At 39.0% G+C, this 17,945-nt stretch overlaps 2 protein-coding genes and 1 long non-coding RNA gene across 3 annotated transcripts; 1 reads left to right on the forward strand and 2 right to left on the reverse strand.

The window, feature by feature from the left end:
• Positions 1 to 413: 413 nt before the first annotated feature.
• Positions 414 to 1,400, reverse strand: LOC149680183 (putative fatty acyl-CoA reductase CG5065). Its single transcript, XM_089834584.1, has 4 exons — positions 1,338 to 1,400; positions 1,059 to 1,172; positions 802 to 977; positions 414 to 746 (listed from the first exon to the last, which is right to left on the reverse strand). Exons 1-4 carry the CDS (start codon positions 1,398 to 1,400, stop codon positions 701 to 703), a joined length of 399 nt encoding a protein of 132 aa, XP_089690710.1. The 3' UTR covers positions 414 to 700.
• Positions 1,401 to 9,444: 8,044 nt separating this feature from the next.
• Positions 9,445 to 10,416, forward strand: LOC149680184 (uncharacterized). Its single transcript, XR_016365610.1, has 2 exons — positions 9,445 to 10,113; positions 10,176 to 10,416. It is a non-coding gene; the product is annotated as an uncharacterized LOC149680184 (long non-coding RNA).
• A 4,209-nt stretch (positions 10,417 to 14,625) lies between these two features.
• On the reverse strand, positions 14,626 to 17,537 carry LOC149680185 (uncharacterized). Its single transcript, XM_089834585.1, has 8 exons — positions 17,383 to 17,537; positions 17,097 to 17,291; positions 16,939 to 17,020; positions 16,439 to 16,851; positions 16,256 to 16,322; positions 15,430 to 15,630; positions 15,196 to 15,367; positions 14,626 to 14,999 (listed from the first exon to the last, which is right to left on the reverse strand). The coding sequence occupies exons 1-8, from the start codon at positions 17,535 to 17,537 to the stop codon at positions 14,626 to 14,628; spliced, it is 1,659 nt and encodes a 552-aa protein (XP_089690711.1).
• Positions 17,538 to 17,945: the final 408 nt, after the last annotated feature.

A 17,945-nucleotide genomic window follows, 5' to 3' on the forward strand; every position in this document is an offset into this window, starting at 1 on the left:
AGGCAGTTATGCAGGTATAGCGTTTCGGACAGAGGAAATACGGGTTGGACGTGCTCCTTCCTTCTGACCATGCACGGCGTATCAAAAAGCACGAAGAACTTATATAATGTAGCGAGCGGCGTTGCTGGCAGTTAGATGCATTCATTAGTATATTCGTTTCCAACCAAATATTACATATGGACAAACAAAAGCCGCAGTTGTTTTTATTCTTATTAAATGACCAGCAGGTTCTTTTCTGCCTTTGTATTTCACTCAAATCTGACTAACAAGTACTAGGCCTACAAAATAAATGGAATTATGATTGTTTATATTCCACAGAATGCTGTCAATAGCCTAGATTTTGAATTACCAAGGATAGATTTAATTTGAGAAGTAGGAATGGAGAACAGAGTAATATTTGGACGCGCGTCAAAGTACCGGACCCCCTTCCACGGGACGGAGGGGGGCGTATGAAAGAAGAGGCGGAAGGGTCATAGCGATAGAGGAAAGAAGGAATTACGTCACTATTTTTCGACGTCCCCGTCAGCAACGTCATCAAAACGTACCTGTTTAAGTGAGCCAATAAGATAAAAGATTCTACGAGGAAATCGGCTGTAACGGGTACTGGGTAGACAGTTTCTTCGATCAGCGGTTTCTGGCAATTCGAGTACGCTGTTGAGACGTAAACGAAAGCCAATTTCTCGTCAAAAGCTTGAAAAAGCTAGAGGACATTTTTCGTCCCGATGAAGTTGATGGCCAGGGCCTTTCTACAATAATTCAAGGGATAAGAGCGCGACACGCTCTCGAGTAATAAGAAGTTACTTGAGCGGTTCGTTGAACTTTGTGGTGGCGGCCAAATGGAAGACGATGGAAGCGTTTCGCCGTAACATCTCCCTGTCCGACTCGGACAATCCGAGTCCCTCTTGCGAGACATCTCCCCAGACGGCAACTACCTTGGACAGGGCTTCCGGTCTTTTCTCTCGAAGACGGTCGAAGACCTAAACGCGAGCAGGCACCACCACCACCACCGTCCGTTATACGCGCGTCTTACAATTAGGGTTGAAAATGCGCCTTCATACCTTCGATTTGAGCAGATTTTTCAGGCGATCTTCACCCACTGGATCGGTGTCTCTGGAACCTTTGGGCCGAATTAGAACGTAGGCGTTCTTGACAAGAGGACACGAATAGAAAATCTTCTCCAAAAAGATTTAATCGAAATGAAAACATCTTTTAATCGAAGTACAATCGATGGTGGTCGAGCGATAACGCGTCACTCTATCGGCATCATCGCGAGTGAAGGGATCAGGTTACCCCGATTTGGGAAAGATTATGATTTTCTTGGCGAGAAAGCCAGTTACCCCCGTGATGAATACTCCCTTGTTGTCATAAAAATCTAGTACTCCTTGCCTCTGTCCGTCCATAGCGAAACCAAGCGGAGCCGTGACTAGGAAAGGCGATTAATTAATTAACTAATAATTATTTATATTATGGTTAATCGCCATTAAGAAATACGGAGAGTTCCACGCGCAGGACATGATACTACTCGGAAAAAGCCAGTTGCTCGGATTCCTCGACGTTATTCTTAAGTTGAAATTTCGAAAAGAACTTTCATCATTTTGGAAATGTAACTTTAACCGCGTTTTCATCAATTGATTTCGACATTTTTACCACCGCGTTGACGCGTTTCTCGGTTTTTGTACTAGGGTAATGGCAGCGCCTGACCGAAGGCCTTACCTTAGACTGCGGGAAGACTACGCCGAGTGCCAAGACGCTTTCTCTCCAAGCTCTCAATCGAAACTGAACTTGTAATATTTTTGGGAGAGAAAGAGATTCGGGGAGAGGGTTCGAACTTCGAAACGCCTTGCAAAAAATGCAAACTACGTTAAAACGTAATTACTAATTTCGTCATACTTTTTGCCAAAAGCGAAAATTCTTTTGTCTATCAGAAGTCAATCATTCGACGTAAATAACTAAAGTTTCGCATTAAATTCAACGTTAAAAGTAAATATCTCGAACGAGAAGTATGGCGCGCGCGTTACGTCACCTTCCACTTTCGAACTACATTTCTGAAATATTTTTTAATTATGAATATAATCATATAATAGATGATAATTAGATAAAGTTCTAGGAGGAAATAACCTTGAAGGCCTTAGGCGCTCTTTTGTGGCAGCAACAGCCAACCGTAATTAAGCCAAATCCAAAATAAACCTTAATTACCGATCATAATAAGATGGATGGGCGGCGTAATACGGCGTCTAACCTTTGACCCACGATACTTCTTGATATCAACAAAGATATTAAAATTGGAACTAACTGAAATTATAAGTGCCGTGAAGGGCTTGGGAGCAATGTGACGATCACGTAGCCACTCGCGTACCAAGTCGCCAAAGAAAGTACCGGCGATCTGACTGATTCTGGAAGATTACTCGGCTCTATGAAAATAATGGAATGTGGTTTTCCATTACACCGGTCACTTTGAAGCTGTTTATTGTTGGGACACCGATTTTACCCGAAACGTACCACTCCTCTACCCGTCTCCCATTGTTAGCCCGTCTTAAGAAACCAAGGCGTAGGACAACCAAACCCCCCTCTTAATTTTTCCAAGGTTGGCAATTTCTCGCGAGACCCGCTCTCTATCGCGTATCCGACCCCTCGCTTTGAAAAAAAAGAAAGAAATGTTTTGAGAAGAGATTGCAATCTAGTTTAGTCAAAGGTCTTTGTGAAGGGTAAAACCCGAGGGGCTCGTCAATACGCCTCCGTGGTGGACATCCCCAGACGGGCCCCTCCTCCCATCATACACAAATGGATAATTTAAACCTCCCCAGGGGTTTTCAGGGGCGAACCCCCAGCAGCATCAGCCAGCGCGTGGCGCCGAAAACAAGATAGAGAGAGACTGAATGTAATAAGTCAGTCAAGGTCCGGGATAAGATTAAAATAGGGCTGGTGGTATTCCCTTTACTGCATGGTTGTTTACCAGGTAGATTTTTGAAAAGACGCTTTACAAGTAGAAAAAAAACCCGCTCCCTCTATACAGAATGTAGCCCGAAATCTTATGTCGCAATGAAATAAAACTGGGAAAGTTGAGGGGTTTGGGGGGGAACTACTTCTCATCGACTATTCATTTGTGATTTTCTCTCGTGTTAGGAAATCCTTCCGCGAGACGTGACAGTCATTTCAAAAAGGCGGAAGATTCCTATTTAGAATGCAAATTATATCCAGGATACCTTGAATTAATTAAATAGTAATAATTAGGCTAGGGAATTTAAATATGGACTAAAACGTTAGGAAGTTTTATTTCTCGGGTTGACGAAAACTGCAATCATGCAACTGGTTTAAGCGCGGTGTTCCGCTTTACGAGAAATACCAGGAATACGTATTTCTTGAAGAATCGACTTTGTTCATGACAAATCATATCCTTAAAGTCGTTGCCATTTATAACGTTCTTTTGTTATAGGCTTAAAAATATTATGGGAAAATGTAAGGAAATCATCTGAAAATATATAGTTTTAAAAGTAAGCCGCGGGAACTTGAAGATCTGAAAATTGATTTAAGATTTAATTCATCATTGAGTCGCTTTCAATGTTCGCCCACTGTTTTTTTACAATCTTTCTGGAACAAAGCCGACTTAACGAGACGCAATACTCTAATTCCGAGTACATCCCTTGATGGGAAACTTTCGTTTTCCACCTCCCGGATGTGTCATCCATATCGCTTGTACACGAGACGCGAACATTTGTTAGGCTGACGCGATCTATCTAGTTTAAATGCGGCTGTCTTTCTTAATTTCAACTCATTTTAGACAGTACAATGTCGCATTCCATCATTTGCGTCTTGTTCCTTAGCTCCTTTCAACTCTTAAACGCCTTGAATCAGACGGATAATTATTTCGTAGGTTTCGTTTAGTACACGTTGACGTTGGCGTTTAAATTTAAAGGTACATTTCAGGATAAATCGGAATACGTCGAAGAAGTTAGACGTCACATGCATGAGGTCAGAGACCAATTTGGTGACGAACTGAAGGACACCTACGAGCGGGACATTACCGATTATATTCGTCGACGCAAAAGATCGAGTTGTACGAGTACTTCGCTTTCCCACGCATTTAATCACGCATAGTTTATCGGTACCAATACCTCGAAGTAGCTATAGTTACCATTTTGAAAAGAATCTACTTCTAGGGATTGGGACCGATCAACGAGTCGTTGTTGCGCGACATAATAATCTGGCTAAAGACGAATTTCTTTTGTCAGTTGGCAAAGGTTGCGATTTGCCTAAGAAAATCGGTATTAACGACGCTTGCATGTGTCAATCGGGACCTCACAAAACCATGGTCGAGTTGGAAATGATCAACGGAGATATATCCGGCAACACCGTAAATCAAACGAAAGATAAACTCGGGAAACATATTTTAAATCAATTCATTCATTGGTATATAGTTGCAAATACCGTGGTGCATCGACAGATGCAGCAGTTCTTGCTCTTCACCCAAGCACAAATGCGTCGCCGCCGACAAAGAGATGGTCAAAGTACCGGTAAGTACGCGTCTTCGAGTCGCGACCTTAAAAGACCCGGAAGGTTTGCATTCTAAGTCCCACCCAAAACATGCAAGACTCATCGAAGTTGAAAAACACAAGAAATGCGATTGCGTTTGCGCTCTCGCGAAGCCAACTGTAAAGAGTTCGAAGTAATTGGTCTAGTTCTAACCTTTTCTCGCGAATATTTTAGCTAATTAGTTACCGGTGTCGTCTCTCTCAGATTTTTAACAAGAAAACTTGCAAATGTGCCTGCAAGATTAATCCTAGCATGTGCAGACCGAAAATGAGACCGAATTACCGAGAATGCAGATGCGACTGCAAAAACAACAAAGAATACTCCAGCGGTTCCCTATTCAACACCGATACTTGCGAGTAAGTTAATTTTAATATCGGGCACGCCCATAAATAGACCGAACAACTTAAGCGTTGATTTTTGTCATGGCAGATGCGAAGAAGAAACTCTCGAAGACTATAACAGCGTTTAAATTGCAGCCTTCTTAATAAAAGGAGGCTTTCGTATTTGTTTGCCTCAAAATTCCTATGGGGGGGGGGAGGGTCCTTATTCCGATAGTAAAGCAGTAGCTCCGATTGTCGAATCAAACTTAGGTTTTAACAAATGAAAGGTCGATGTCACAATCTGACTCTGTCGGTAGCCGCTATCGATGTAAGTCAATTAAGTAATCGAATCTGTCCAATTTCTCGCAAGGTAAGACTAATAATTAGGTACTATCCCCGAATGAAGCACAACGCCTTCAAACTGCGCCACGTTCTTTCAACGGAAGGCAATTCGACGGTAGTCGGCCTGAAAGGAAGAGATTTTCAAATCCTCGAAGCTCTGTCGCGAAAATTGCGATTCCTGTGAGGATATAAGCTCCGTTATCCGAGGGACTAGTCATTCCGCGTAATAGGTGGACGGACGCAATTTCAGAGCATTTGACTAGTCGCTCACTCGCTAACTTTGAACACTTAACGAAGACTTATGTTTGTAACGCAGGTACCGGCTTTCAACGTCGTCCAACGGACAGTGGGGTTTCTGCGACCAAAACATGCCGGGAAACCAGTGCTCGGGACTGATAGGAATGGTGGCCCGAAACGTAAGATGACTTAGATAGATGTCCCCCCACCCCCCTTTATGACCACGCATATCGCTTTAAACGCTGAATAGGAGGTTGACGTGGGCATTTCAACGGTGACCCCGACTCCGGAACGCGGTCGCTTCGTGGACTTTTCCTTCCCGTACGCCTACGACGAAATTACCTTCGTCACCAAAGAACCGGAGTCGCACGATTAGGTCGACGACCTCCTTTTCACCAAACCCTTTCAAGTTCAAGTACGTAAAAGGCGCGAGATGAATATATCTGGCGCGATAACAATTATATTGAAACGAACCGAAAAGGTTTGGATCTTTCTGGCTATTTGCTTGCTCGTCTTTACCATTTTGGTCAAAATATCGCACCGCTTTAAACGCTTGGAAGCCCGCCATTTTGGAACCGGCGACATATTCTCCGTCTTAGTCAGGCAAAGTAATTAATACGAATGACGTCACCCATAAGAGCGGGATGGCTATTTGCCGCTCCTATTTTTACAGATTTGCCTTTAAAACCCTTGATTGAAAAACCATCGAGTTGGATGGTGATTTTCACTCTGATCCTAGTAGCCGGTTGCTCGACTAAAATCTACGAATGCATGCTGGCGTCATCAGCCAGCGCCGCTTCCGTCACCACCCCCATAAACACCGTAGAAGACATGGTGGAAGCCGTCATGACTCATGAACGACAATTACGTCATTTCCGCCAGGAAGGGCACGGCCGACCAACAAACTATCATGGTTCGAACTTTGAACCGTTGACAGTAGACGCGGGGGGCGAGGAATTATAATTAGTTTTTACCATTTGAGATAATGCATACAAGGAGGAGTGTTGCTTTTTTTTTCAGTTTTCTCAGAATTCCTTCATGAGAACCTTCACGTTTTCGGCGGTGGACTTGGATTTTCCCAAAACGATCCTAGAAGGGCTGGAAATGCTCTTGGCCAGCGATAAGTACGCCTTCGTGGAGCCGAGAGCTCAACTGAAAGCCATGGCTTTGGAGAACAACGTGACGAGCCGGATTCACTTCGCCAAAGAGGCCCTATTCGACGACATTATATCGGTCGTCTTTCGACCCGCCTTTCCTTGCAAAAACGCCATCAAGTACTGGTATTCAAAAATTAATTCGAACCTATTTCGAATTGAGTTAACCCTTCCCTTTCAGGTTGCGTCACTTTGCCAGTTCCGGTTTGCTTTTAAAATGGGGTAAAACCGATCTGAAATTGTTATCAACGAGGGAAAAACGTCAGCGGATGTACATGGAAGTCAAATATTTCGCGCTCGGCGAACTGCGCTTGATTTTCGCATTCCTAGGCGCCGCTTGGATAATATCGCTGGTCTTGTGGCTCGCCCAACCATCCTGGAATTTTATAGGTCAAAAAAATTACGCCCAGTTAAGATTAAAATAAATCTGTAATTATCTCTAAAGATTGTAGTGCAAAATTGAATAAATCGTAGTTAATAACATCCGCGTAGAAAGTAAGTACTAATTTCAAAATTGGAATTCGCCCTCTGTTTGTCGTAGCAATACCTTTTTAGTATGGTTGGATAGGGGACAACTTGGACTATAACATACTCAAAGGACATGTCCGTATCTCTAGTAGAACCAGAGTTACGAGCCTCCAAAGTTTAGTGTAATGCTATTCCTAAGGAGAGGGTTGTTTGTTTATGTTTTGTTTGTTTGTCGTAGCCCTGAGCTTTTAGTATGGTTGGATTGGAGTCAAATTGGACTCTAACATACTCAAAGGACATAACCGTATCTCTAGTAAAACCAATCCATGGATAACCTAGCTAATCCGTGAGTAATTGCGGACATCGCGGTCCCCCGCGAGCGCCCTTCATCATAATTACAAATATACTAATGACAGAAAGAGAGAGAAAAGTAATTATGTAGATGAGTCACGCGAATTTGAAATATAAAAATAAAATGATTTTTTTCCCGTGTAAAATTTCCCCGTTAACCCCTTTTTTTGGGGCAATGATACGTATCGCGTCGCTACGGATACCAATTGAAATAATGTCGTTAACACGTGACTCGCGGTTAGAAACAACAACCTAAGCTCGGATCTTCACTACGCGTCTTGAATCTTGATGTCCCGCAACTAAATAATCTTCGTATTTTGAAACAAAAACAAAACTGATATTAAATTTAATTTCGAAATTGTGACCGATGGAGAACATTTGTCTTATTTAAATCGTTACAAGAGTGAAGAAAAAATGTAGTCGCGTCTTTTTGGACTTGGGAATTAATAAAAATTAGCTCGTTCATTTTGACTCTTAACCGAACATTTATGACTAATTACGCCTCTCTCCGGGAGTATGGAAAGCTCCGAGTCAAAGTAACCCGCGATTAAATTCAACGATAAGAGTACGTTGTACTAGTCTAGGACGTTACTCTCGAGTTAAGTTGGAATTTGCAGGCATTTTCTATTCGACCCGGAGGGATTAAGGGTACAATTAGAGCTTGGGTATGCAGTCACCGTCAAAGTTTCGTCTCTTAACTATAAACTCAATAGACACACCGAGGGGAAAGACACGATCTAGCGACGCCAAGTCAAATCCTTATAGAGTTTTGTATCTTCTAGGGCGAATGTTAGACGCCTTGAGGGGGGCTAATTAGCGACGCTTCATTTGAGGTCGCGAGACAAAAGTTTACGTGTACGTCTATAATGAAGAATACGGTTGATCGGGTTAGGTGGGCTTTGGGATTGAATCTGGATTAGGCGCGGATTTCAACGGCATTTGCTCCAACAATACGTCGTTGGCATAAACAATTGATTCGTTGTAAATAGTTTCGTTTAGATCAGGTTGGGAATTGTTTAGTGAAAACATAATTTCTAGTGAACGCACTCATATTCCTAGATTACGTTGTAACCCTACCTTTTTAATGAGATTAGACTAAACTTGCTCCTATTTAAAAGTTACCGTACAAGTAGAAGTAATCCGCGAACGATCTACAAATACATCGAATATCCGCTCGGAGGAAGCTGTTGATCTATTGATATTGGGATACAGGCTTCCGAGTTAAGAAGTACTTATAAACAAGAGCGGCTTTGGTAAGAAATATTTACCGACGTTTCATTCTCATTGCGGATATTTTGAAATGTATAAACAAGTTTTTGAAAAATGGTTTTAAAGAGGCTTCGTCATTTCTAAGTAGGCATATCCGAGGAGATAATACTTCGGTATAATTATTGATTTTGGTTATCACGCCACGCGACATGTGTCGCAATTTGCCTCAAAAACTTCATAAACCTCCGAATCGCGATTTTTCGTAATAAAACAAAACTGACAGAATCTTCTATGTTAATCGCGAGTTAATATTAGTTTGCGAATAACCCGATTAATATTTTAATTTAACCGGTAGAATGGGGGAGCCAGCTCTCGGGTCATCTTTTTAAATTCAAAATGCCGCCACCATAAAAAAACATGCCATTTTGACTTACCTAGGCCTAAAACTCAATAATCCCGGTGCAATCGACGTCAAATTCTGAGATATCACTTAATCCAAAATGAATGTTGCTTCGATGCAAATGTGGATAAAGTATTGTCACGATAATTAAAACTAAATCGCGTTAATTAATTAATAAGCGCGCAATTTCCGACTAAACACAATGGGACAACAATAACAACGAAACGTTCTAAGCGAATATCAACTACCGAATGAGCAGAAAATGATTCATTTTTCCTACACAAACCACGTAAAACTCCGATATGGACGGATAACTTACTATACTCCGCGGTTTGTGTTGTTTCGGTTTGAACAGCGCGGTCAGTGCAAACAGCGAAATAAACCGGTTATGTCTTATCCCTCTTATATATTAATATTAACACGTCCCGCCGCGGCCGTATTCTGCAGAAAAGTTAAGCTCCTCCTTCTGCCCTTGGCTCGCTGGTTGGACCGTCAACCATTGCCCTTGGCCTTTTAATTGGCTACGTCTACCGATGACGTTCCTTGCCTTGGCTCAGTGATTGGTGCAAATTCCGCGCAGACTCAGATGTAAACTATCAAATTATACACCAAATTCAAAATGTTTTTTCATAAACTGACAAATGAGTTACCGGTTAATCACCGGTTTTACTGGTTGCTTCGGTAACGCTATGTGCTGAACGCACTTACAGCAGACGACATTTCAACACTTTCTATCAACCTCCCGACGTTGATCAACGTGTCGAGTAAAGTGGTGAGTGTAATTTATGAAGGATTAATTAATTTATGAAGTATTCAACTAAACTCTTTAATTTTCCCCCTTAAAAATCCGATTTAAATAAAAAAACACCATTTAATTTATTTCTTTTATTATTTATTACTTATTCAGATTGTGTGGCAACTGTCGATCACAGTATAGAAGTCACTGCAGTAAAAAGGTGAGAGGGCTGATCGCCCGTGGTAACTGAATGGTTAAAGCCTTATTTGAGCACTTAGCATGACCAAAATCGCAAGAGCAACTCCATGATTCGTTCATGCTCTTGTGGCACTAACAATTTCGCACTTATTATATTCTCATGGAATGGTGTGTTGATGAGCGAGATACACCCATACCCTTTAATCAATACTTATCCTTTCCTCTCTCAGACGAGGTATATCTTCCAACTGCTGACGAAAAGGCTTATCCAGAGACTGAGTGTCAAGCCATTTGCGCCTCGCAACTAACACTGGAAGTCGCGGAAGCGCTTTACAATTGCAAATCGACATAACTTATAAAACATAACCAGTAACCATATTTACACCTTCCCAATGAACAGTTACTTGAAAAGTAAGCATTTCAGTATACAGCAATTGGTATAATCACCCCTTTGTTTCTCTGAACATGAATATGGTAAATCTGAAATAGGTCTAATGAATGACAATAGAATAGTTAAGTTATATTTAAAATAGGTATGTGGTCATGAAGACTTCGGAGGATGTAAATTGCAATCATGCAACAGAAAAAAGCAACGAACTCTTGACAGTCAGAAATATGTAAAATTTAATACATGTGGAAAATAAATTGCCGAATTTTTGGGTTTGAGAGTGTATAGGGATCTTTGGGTGCTGGCATAAATAATGTCATCTTGAGTACAGGCTAGACATCATCAACATAATTCTAATGTGAACAGATTAAAAACATGCCATTAACGGTTTTAAAGCATTAATGGCGGTAACAGACTTTTTCTTCTTTTTTAAACCCCTCCCCGGCTCCACTTAGCTCTATGAGGATGACAAGCACTATCCACACAGGCTCACAACCCCTTTTAATAACAGACAAAATATTCCGTATGTTTTTGAATTAATTGACTGCTACAAGAGGTTGGAAACGAAATCACTGTCTCTTACTTTTTGGGTTTTAAAAGATCGTGAGTGATTTCTTTTCCCAACCTCTTGTAGCTATCATTTAATTCAAGACGAAATTAAGAAAAAATTGGCACTGAAACACATTTTAGTTTTTAATAGTGTACATACGTTACTCGCTGGGCTTTTCATTATCAATTTTAGTCTAAAAAAAAGATTAAAAAGCCGTTGAAATCCATTTTTAACTCTAATACTCGTTAAGCCTAGGCTAATTATAAGCAGACGATACGTATTTTTAAAGAGAGGCTCCAGACGCGATTTCCCAGATCTCCTTTCGAGACTTTGCAGCCACGCTATTGGTTGGAAAATAAAGCTCAAATTTCCTACGAGAGGGGGCACTGGCGTAATGATTTTGGTTAATAACCGTGACGTTCGCGGATCCCATTGCCCTCTACATTATGGAAGCTAGCGTCCGAGACTCCTTTGTCATCTGCTCCTGATAGAGCCAAAGGCGGGGAATTATTTATGAAGTGTACTTTTTGTTTTTATATCTATATACTTTTGGTAATTTGCTATTTGCATTTATTTGAACTTTTAATTATTATTATTATTTCTAATGTTGTTTGGATACTTTTATAGATTGGAAATGCTGTTCCCCCACCCCTGGCCAAAGCCATAGGCCATGAAATTTTAATGTCGTTAACTTGCAAAGAATAAATTAAAAAGTTTTAGTTTCTGGAAAAAGTTTAATAAGAGGCCACGCTTATTTGGTTATCTGTTAATGTTAATTTTTAAAAAATTTCATTTTTTTAAAAATTGTAACCTTGAATAATTCCAAGTCAAATGTAAAAAAATAAAGTTGTGATAATTTCGTTTACTATTCGTTGTTAATCTGAACTGCTTTTAACCTCTCCGAGTGACGATGACGTCACGGAGAGGTATTACACTGGACGTGTCTGTGTCACCGCGTTCGCATTTGGCAAAACGGAGCGAACGTGTTCGCACTTCGCAGATAGCAATAATATCTTCTGCTCCATCATCATCGTTAGGAATAAGAAGTACGCGGAGATCGGCTAGGGTTACGAGAAACGTCTAGCCTCCCCATGGCAACTCCCCCAAAGGTTCACGCAATTGCGGCTCTTCTTATCATTTATAGCATGTTTATAGTGAATATACCCTAAATAAAAAATTGTTAAGAGGCATAGGCTTGAATTCAAACCTCAACAATAGCTATGTTTAAAATTGTTCTAGGAATAAAGTTTCTTAAAACGTTTTAAATAGAGCTAAGCTAAATTAATGACGATTAAAATAATATAATTTTTAATTATTTAAGAAAGACCTCTTTAATTGCGTCTCGATTCGGAGATGTTTATTTTGGGCTGCGTTCAGTAACACTCATCACGGAGTCTTTATCGTTATACGGATACGCTTTGCGCAGTTGGCTGTACCGGAAACTACGGGCTGTCAAGGACATAGTCATCGGTTTTTTTTTTTTTTTTGCTCTGTTGCCGGGGTAGGCTAGGACTTTAAAAATGGCGCGCGTCAGAGTTTCGGAAAGTTGCGGAGATTTGTTCGTATTGAGTAGAAATGATTTTTGTAAGGAACATTTATATACCGGAAAGAAAGAAATTTTATTAGAAGCATTATAACGCACGTTAAATAATATTAACTTAAATTTGTATTTTTAAAATGTACTTATTAAAGATCTTATTTGTGTTAAGCCTTGGTTAATACAATTTACATTATAATATAGGAAATTTGACATAATTTTCCCTATTCCAACACAAAGAATACTCGCATTGCTTTTTAACCATCGTTTCGCGCTTGTAATCCTCTAAAAAATATATTAATTCTTAGGAATTCATCTCAATTTTAAGTAGGTGATGACTGAGCTGAGAGAGCGAGCGCCGCCATTTTCACCGGAAACGAAAACAACCAGAATGGCCTTAGAGCCCAAATTTCCCCTCCTCACATTCCCCACCCACAGATTGAGTGAGACGGTGCCGGGAGATGTAATTTTGTACACTAGAAGCTACCGCTTTGCCCCTCCGTATAACGATAAAGACTCCGTGCACTCATCAGGAAAAACATCGATGTTTGGGAAAATGTGTTCTTTTGACGTCATGATGACGTTGCAGTTGTTGAACTGCACAATTTCGTGTAACCCATGCTTTTCAAAATGGCGACGATATTATGATGAAGTTATGGCAGAGGCTTAAATAATTATATTTACAAAGATATTGTACTTCAATTCATCAATTAAATCGAAACGCCTACCTCTTAAAACTCTATCATAATCCTTTTTTTACCGAAATAGTACATTGCTTTTTAGTATTATTATCCATAAGGATAATATTTGTCAATTCTTCATTATTCGCAGGAGATTGGGATGTGGTTCCCTCCATTTTTTGAGTCACGGCGCAAAATGACGAAATTTACGTCATGAATCTGATGCTCATCGAAAAAACCTCACAGCTGATTTTTCTGATGGGCATCCGATGAGCATCATGACGTCACGCCCAAAGACCAGGGCCGTCGAGAGAGGGGGGGGCAATTCGGTCCATTTTCCCGGGGCCCGTACCTCTCGGGGGCCCGGTCAGACATCGACCTTATTTGTTAGTTTTTAGTGGATAATGTTTGTGAAAATATAAATATAATACTTAAAAAATGTTATCTTCAACTAGACTTTAAACAGTAAAAGGCAAAAGAAAATGAAGAGTGGTACACAGTAAAAAATTGTGGTCTACTTTTAAACCATTAATAATAAAAACTTTTTTCCTGGATTTAAAACCCTGAAAGTGTACATTTTTAAACCATAATTAAATATAATGGTTTAATTTAAAACCACTATTTTCCGAGAGTAAAGTTTGAAACCAAAATTTCGGTACATATATAAACCATTAACTAGCTTATGTGAAACCGGTATCGGGCTATTCTGATAATCAAATGGTTAGCATTTATACCATAATTTTTGATGGGAGTTTCAGAACCACAATTTTAGGTTTAAATATAAACCTTTATACTTCTTTCTTTAGATGATTACGGGCCTGATCATATTGCAAACAGTTTTAATTAAAACCCGTCAAGTACTGATAGTAAACCCTTCCATGTAAATATTAAGTTCAGTGTATACCATTATGATTCTAAAAATATACCCTTTATGGTGTGGCATAAGGATAGAAAGGGTTAATATAGTTGGCCTTAAATGGTTTGCATAGCAAGCCTAAAATGGTTTGCGTATCAATCCTAAAATGGTTTGCGTATCAATCCTAAAATGGTTTATAGAGCAAACCTAAAATGGTTTGCGTTTCAAGCCTAAAATGGTTTGCGTTTCAAGCCTAAAATGGTTTGCGTTTCAAGCCTAAAATGGTTTGCGTTTCAAGCCTAAAATGGTTTGCGTTTCAAGCCTAAAATGGTTTGCGTTTCAAGCCTAAAATGGTTTGCGTATCACGCCTAAAATGGTTTATATAGCACGACTAAAACGGTTACTATACTAGGCCTAAAAATGGGTTAGGCCTTACTACCCCAACCCTTAAAGGTTGCATAAGCTATAGTCAAACCAACGAGAGAATAGCGCTGAGCCCCATTGGTTAACATGTATCTCAGCGCTATTCTCTCGCTGGTTTGACTATAGATTAACTTAAAATCATGCATTATAGGCCCTTAAATATTGTGTGCTTTTTAATTTAAAATATTATGTACACATTGGTTGCGATCAAAATTACTTTGATTTAATTCCAGTTTAGAGTTTTAATTAAGTAACCTTATTGCATTTTTTTGCTAACTGTTTTACTTGGGCGCAAATTTTTGTGGCATTTAAGCCCAGACAACAATTTTCAACAAACGTTAAAGTTTTTAGCAAATTAATTGGATAATGAACATTAAACACCCAATAGCTTGCAAAATAAGCGCACAGTGCTGAAAAAAAATCCTCGGTGCTAGCCACACTTTTCCTATCCACATGCAGCTCCCATTCTTCGGAACAGAAGATATTATTTCCAGAATATACAAGTACAGCACCCTGTGACACTAGAACTTTTGAGACTTCGCTCCTTTTGGAAAACATCGATTGATGGCATTCCTTTAATATCCCAGGTATTAGCATAAGGCTTAATTTAGCTTTGGCACCTAAATTGAAATTTAGTTTTTTTTAATTGGTAACGATAATGAAATATTTTATAAAACTCTTTAATGAGAATTATTTATCACGGAGTTTTAGATTAAAATATAAATGAAATTTACACAGAGAGAAACCACGTGTAAACTGATTAAATAAAATACTCTGTAAATTTCATTAATATTTTGATAGTGAAATATATTTTACTTTGCTGAGATTGCTTGTCTGACAAACTGTCGACTTCTTCCATTAATACTGATCTTAAATCAACAGATTCTTTTTGATTTAAATTCCAAATTTTCCCTGAATACAATTGGAGGGATTCTGCTAATCTTTTCTCTATATTAATCCCAGTTACCCTTTGAAATTCCAAATTTATCTGAAAAAAAAGTGTAATTACTCTTATGTATAATGTTTTAACTAAAAAATACACCGAATTACCTGTCTAATATTACACAGTGATGGGTACGTTTCTAAAAGGCATTGTAACGACTGGTTTTCAATAAGATCTCGCCTACGAGAGTATGTCCGATCCATCATTTTGTCAATGGCCACCCAATCTTTATTATTTTTACGCATTTCTAACTGCATATATTTAATGTGTTGTTTAACACTAATCCCGTCTTCCATATCTTCCAAAACCTTAAATAACAGTTCCATTAGTAAAGATATTTGTTTTTCTCATTTTTTAAGTAAAGATATTTGTTTTTCTCATTTTTAAGTAAAGATAAATAGTTTTCCCAGTTTTAAAGTAAATATATATAGTTTTCCCAGTTTTTACTTTAAAGGGTTAGTGACTCGTTTATTGAAAATTTCTAGTTTTGGTTTTCCTAAGTAAAAGTAGTAAAGTATAGTCGAAGAAAGTTATTCTTTTTGTAATATGAAAAACAAACGCACATTTGAACATACTTCAACAAAAAATAAATTCATTTGTACCCCTGGGGACGTCAATAAGGGTACCATTTGTTATTAAGCCTAATTATTAAAGTAGCGAAAAAGCTGCCGATAAAGAGTTTGGGGAACGTGCTCGTGCGCTCTCGATCATGACGTCACCAGGGGACCGTAACTTTAAACTGATAGAAAAGTTGGAAAAAATTAAGTTTCCAAGCTTTGAATACGGGCTTTTCAACAAGACTTAAAAATTATAATGGACTGAATCAATTAGATCTGTTCTATCAGATAGGATTATAATGGTTTTATTTTAAGAGTTTCGATTTTTGGCGACACTAACCCTTTAAGTAAAGATAATTATTTTTATTTTACTTACTGGAATTGGTGGAGATGGTATTTCTTTTGAATGGTTTGCTGACTTTCTAGTTAGTTCTGCTGTTTTCCTGATACGGGTGAAAATGATTTTCGTGAAATTGTCAAGGCTTCAGATTCCTTGTTTAATGATTCTGCATTTTCAGATGCTAGACGTTCAATAACACATTTTTCCAAAATTTCAGACCCAATTTCCGATGTTCCCAAGTGCAAAGATTCTTTATCCAGAGCCTTCGATGTGGTAGATTCTTTGTCTGGGGTTTTCGGCAATGCAGAACCTTTCTCAGGGGTGGTCGAGAAAGTAGAATCTTTCTCTACGGTTTTTGATGTTATTGAATCTAAGTCTGACGAAGCTGTATTTTTTCGTGTCATTGTTAGACTTGAATCTTCATCTTTATTAGAGCTATCAGTTGGAGGACCAAGTCGTTGTTGGTTATTTGCCTCAGCAATTAATGGCACCTTTGATGTCAGGTTTCCAGGAGCGTGGTTTTTATATGAGCTTTTCCCATACTTCTTTTTCGCATTTTGAACTGCCGGAACTCCTTTCAAACTGAAACGAAAGTTCTTATACTTGGCTCGAAGCTGCTTGTACCATGGCTCCTATAAAAACAAGCTTATTCAATTAAACACAATCCTAAAGACTTGGTTCATTATACCTTTGAATACACGAAACAAAGGACTACTTACATATGTTTCATTAGGATTCTGTTTCAAATGTGGATATACAGAAACTAATTTTTGAGCCACGAGCATATGTGATGGGGGATACCTTTAAAAATGATTATTTCGTGCGATATAAATACATAGGCTAAGAAAGAGCAATAACAGTATGTTATTCAACTTACAGAGAATATTTTTTAAGGATATCATGAAAAAGAATGTTGATAAGTTCCCTATTTATCAAGCCTTTATTTTCCTTAGGAATTGCAGCGTAGAGCTCTGCCTTCGTATATGTCTCAGAAAGATCTGGCAAAGTGTAGGTTAGTGAAAAATTTGTACGTGATCCGGTGCCAACGCTCTCCTTTTGAGTATTTACAATCCTGTAATTAATAATTCATATTCATCTCTATCGAACGTACTTGAAAGTACTACTTCAGATTAATAACAAATAACAGTTGTATATTATATTACCATGAAGTACATGTTGCTTGTGGCACTTCATTTTCTGCTTCTGATAATTCATTTACTGCTTCTGACCCTTCATTTACTACTTCTGATCCTTCATTTTCTGTTTCCTTTGCTATCATTAAGTGAGCTTTCTTTCGAGGTAAACATTTTCCTTCCATATTTTCTCTTTTTTTCTGTGTGGATAAATTTAAAAACAGTTATATGAAGAATATTTTCAATACTCTTTTTATGTTCAAGGATGATCGACGCGAGGATAGACGTATTTGGTTTTGCAGTTCATATACTCAACTAGTCAGTACTAGTAAGCCTTTGACAGAGCCTCTTCTAGGCGTCGCTTTATACAAGAACCTTTCACCAATCAAAGAACTGCCTATGACGTATAGAGCTATTTCAGAGGGGGTAATGGCTACGTCACCAATGCTATTTGCCCATAGAGAAAACCCTCATAAAATGGCCGCCCTACACTCAAAGGCAGGCCCAATTTTCGTAGCAGACGAAATTTTTCCCCCACTGAAATAGATCTATGACTTACGTTACTACACGGCTTGCTCTCAGTAACCAGTATC

This window comes from Phalangium opilio, unplaced genomic scaffold (genome assembly GCF_054372755.1).
Source record: "Phalangium opilio isolate 3A_F unplaced genomic scaffold, DU_Popi_V2 ptg000039l_2, whole genome shotgun sequence".
Lineage (NCBI taxonomy): Eukaryota > Metazoa > Arthropoda > Arachnida > Opiliones > Phalangiidae > Phalangium > Phalangium opilio.

Bases quoted from the DNA above. Each gene is read 5' to 3' on its own strand.
- LOC149680183 (XM_089834584.1), bottom strand. From the start codon at position 1,400: ATGGACGGACAGAGGCAAGGAGTACTAGATTTTTATGACAACAAGGGA. The intron at 1,173-1,337 runs GTAACTGGCTTT...TTTTTGGAGAAG, and splicing joins AGGGAGTATTCATCACGGGG to ATTTTCTATTCGTGTCCTCT. The intron at 978-1,058 runs GTATGAAGGCGC...GCTCGCGTTTAG, and splicing joins AAAATCTGCTCAAATCGAAG to GTCTTCGACCGTCTTCGAGA.
- LOC149680185 (XM_089834585.1), bottom strand. From the start codon at position 17,537: ATGGAAGGAAAATGTTTACCTCGAAAGAAAGCTCACTTAATGATAGCA. The intron at 17,292-17,382 runs GTAATATAATAT...TATTAATTACAG, and splicing joins CAAGCAACATGTACTTCATG to GATTGTAAATACTCAAAAGG. The intron at 17,021-17,096 runs GTAAGTTGAATA...TCATTTTTAAAG, and splicing joins ATCCTTAAAAAATATTCTCT to GTATCCCCCATCACATATGC.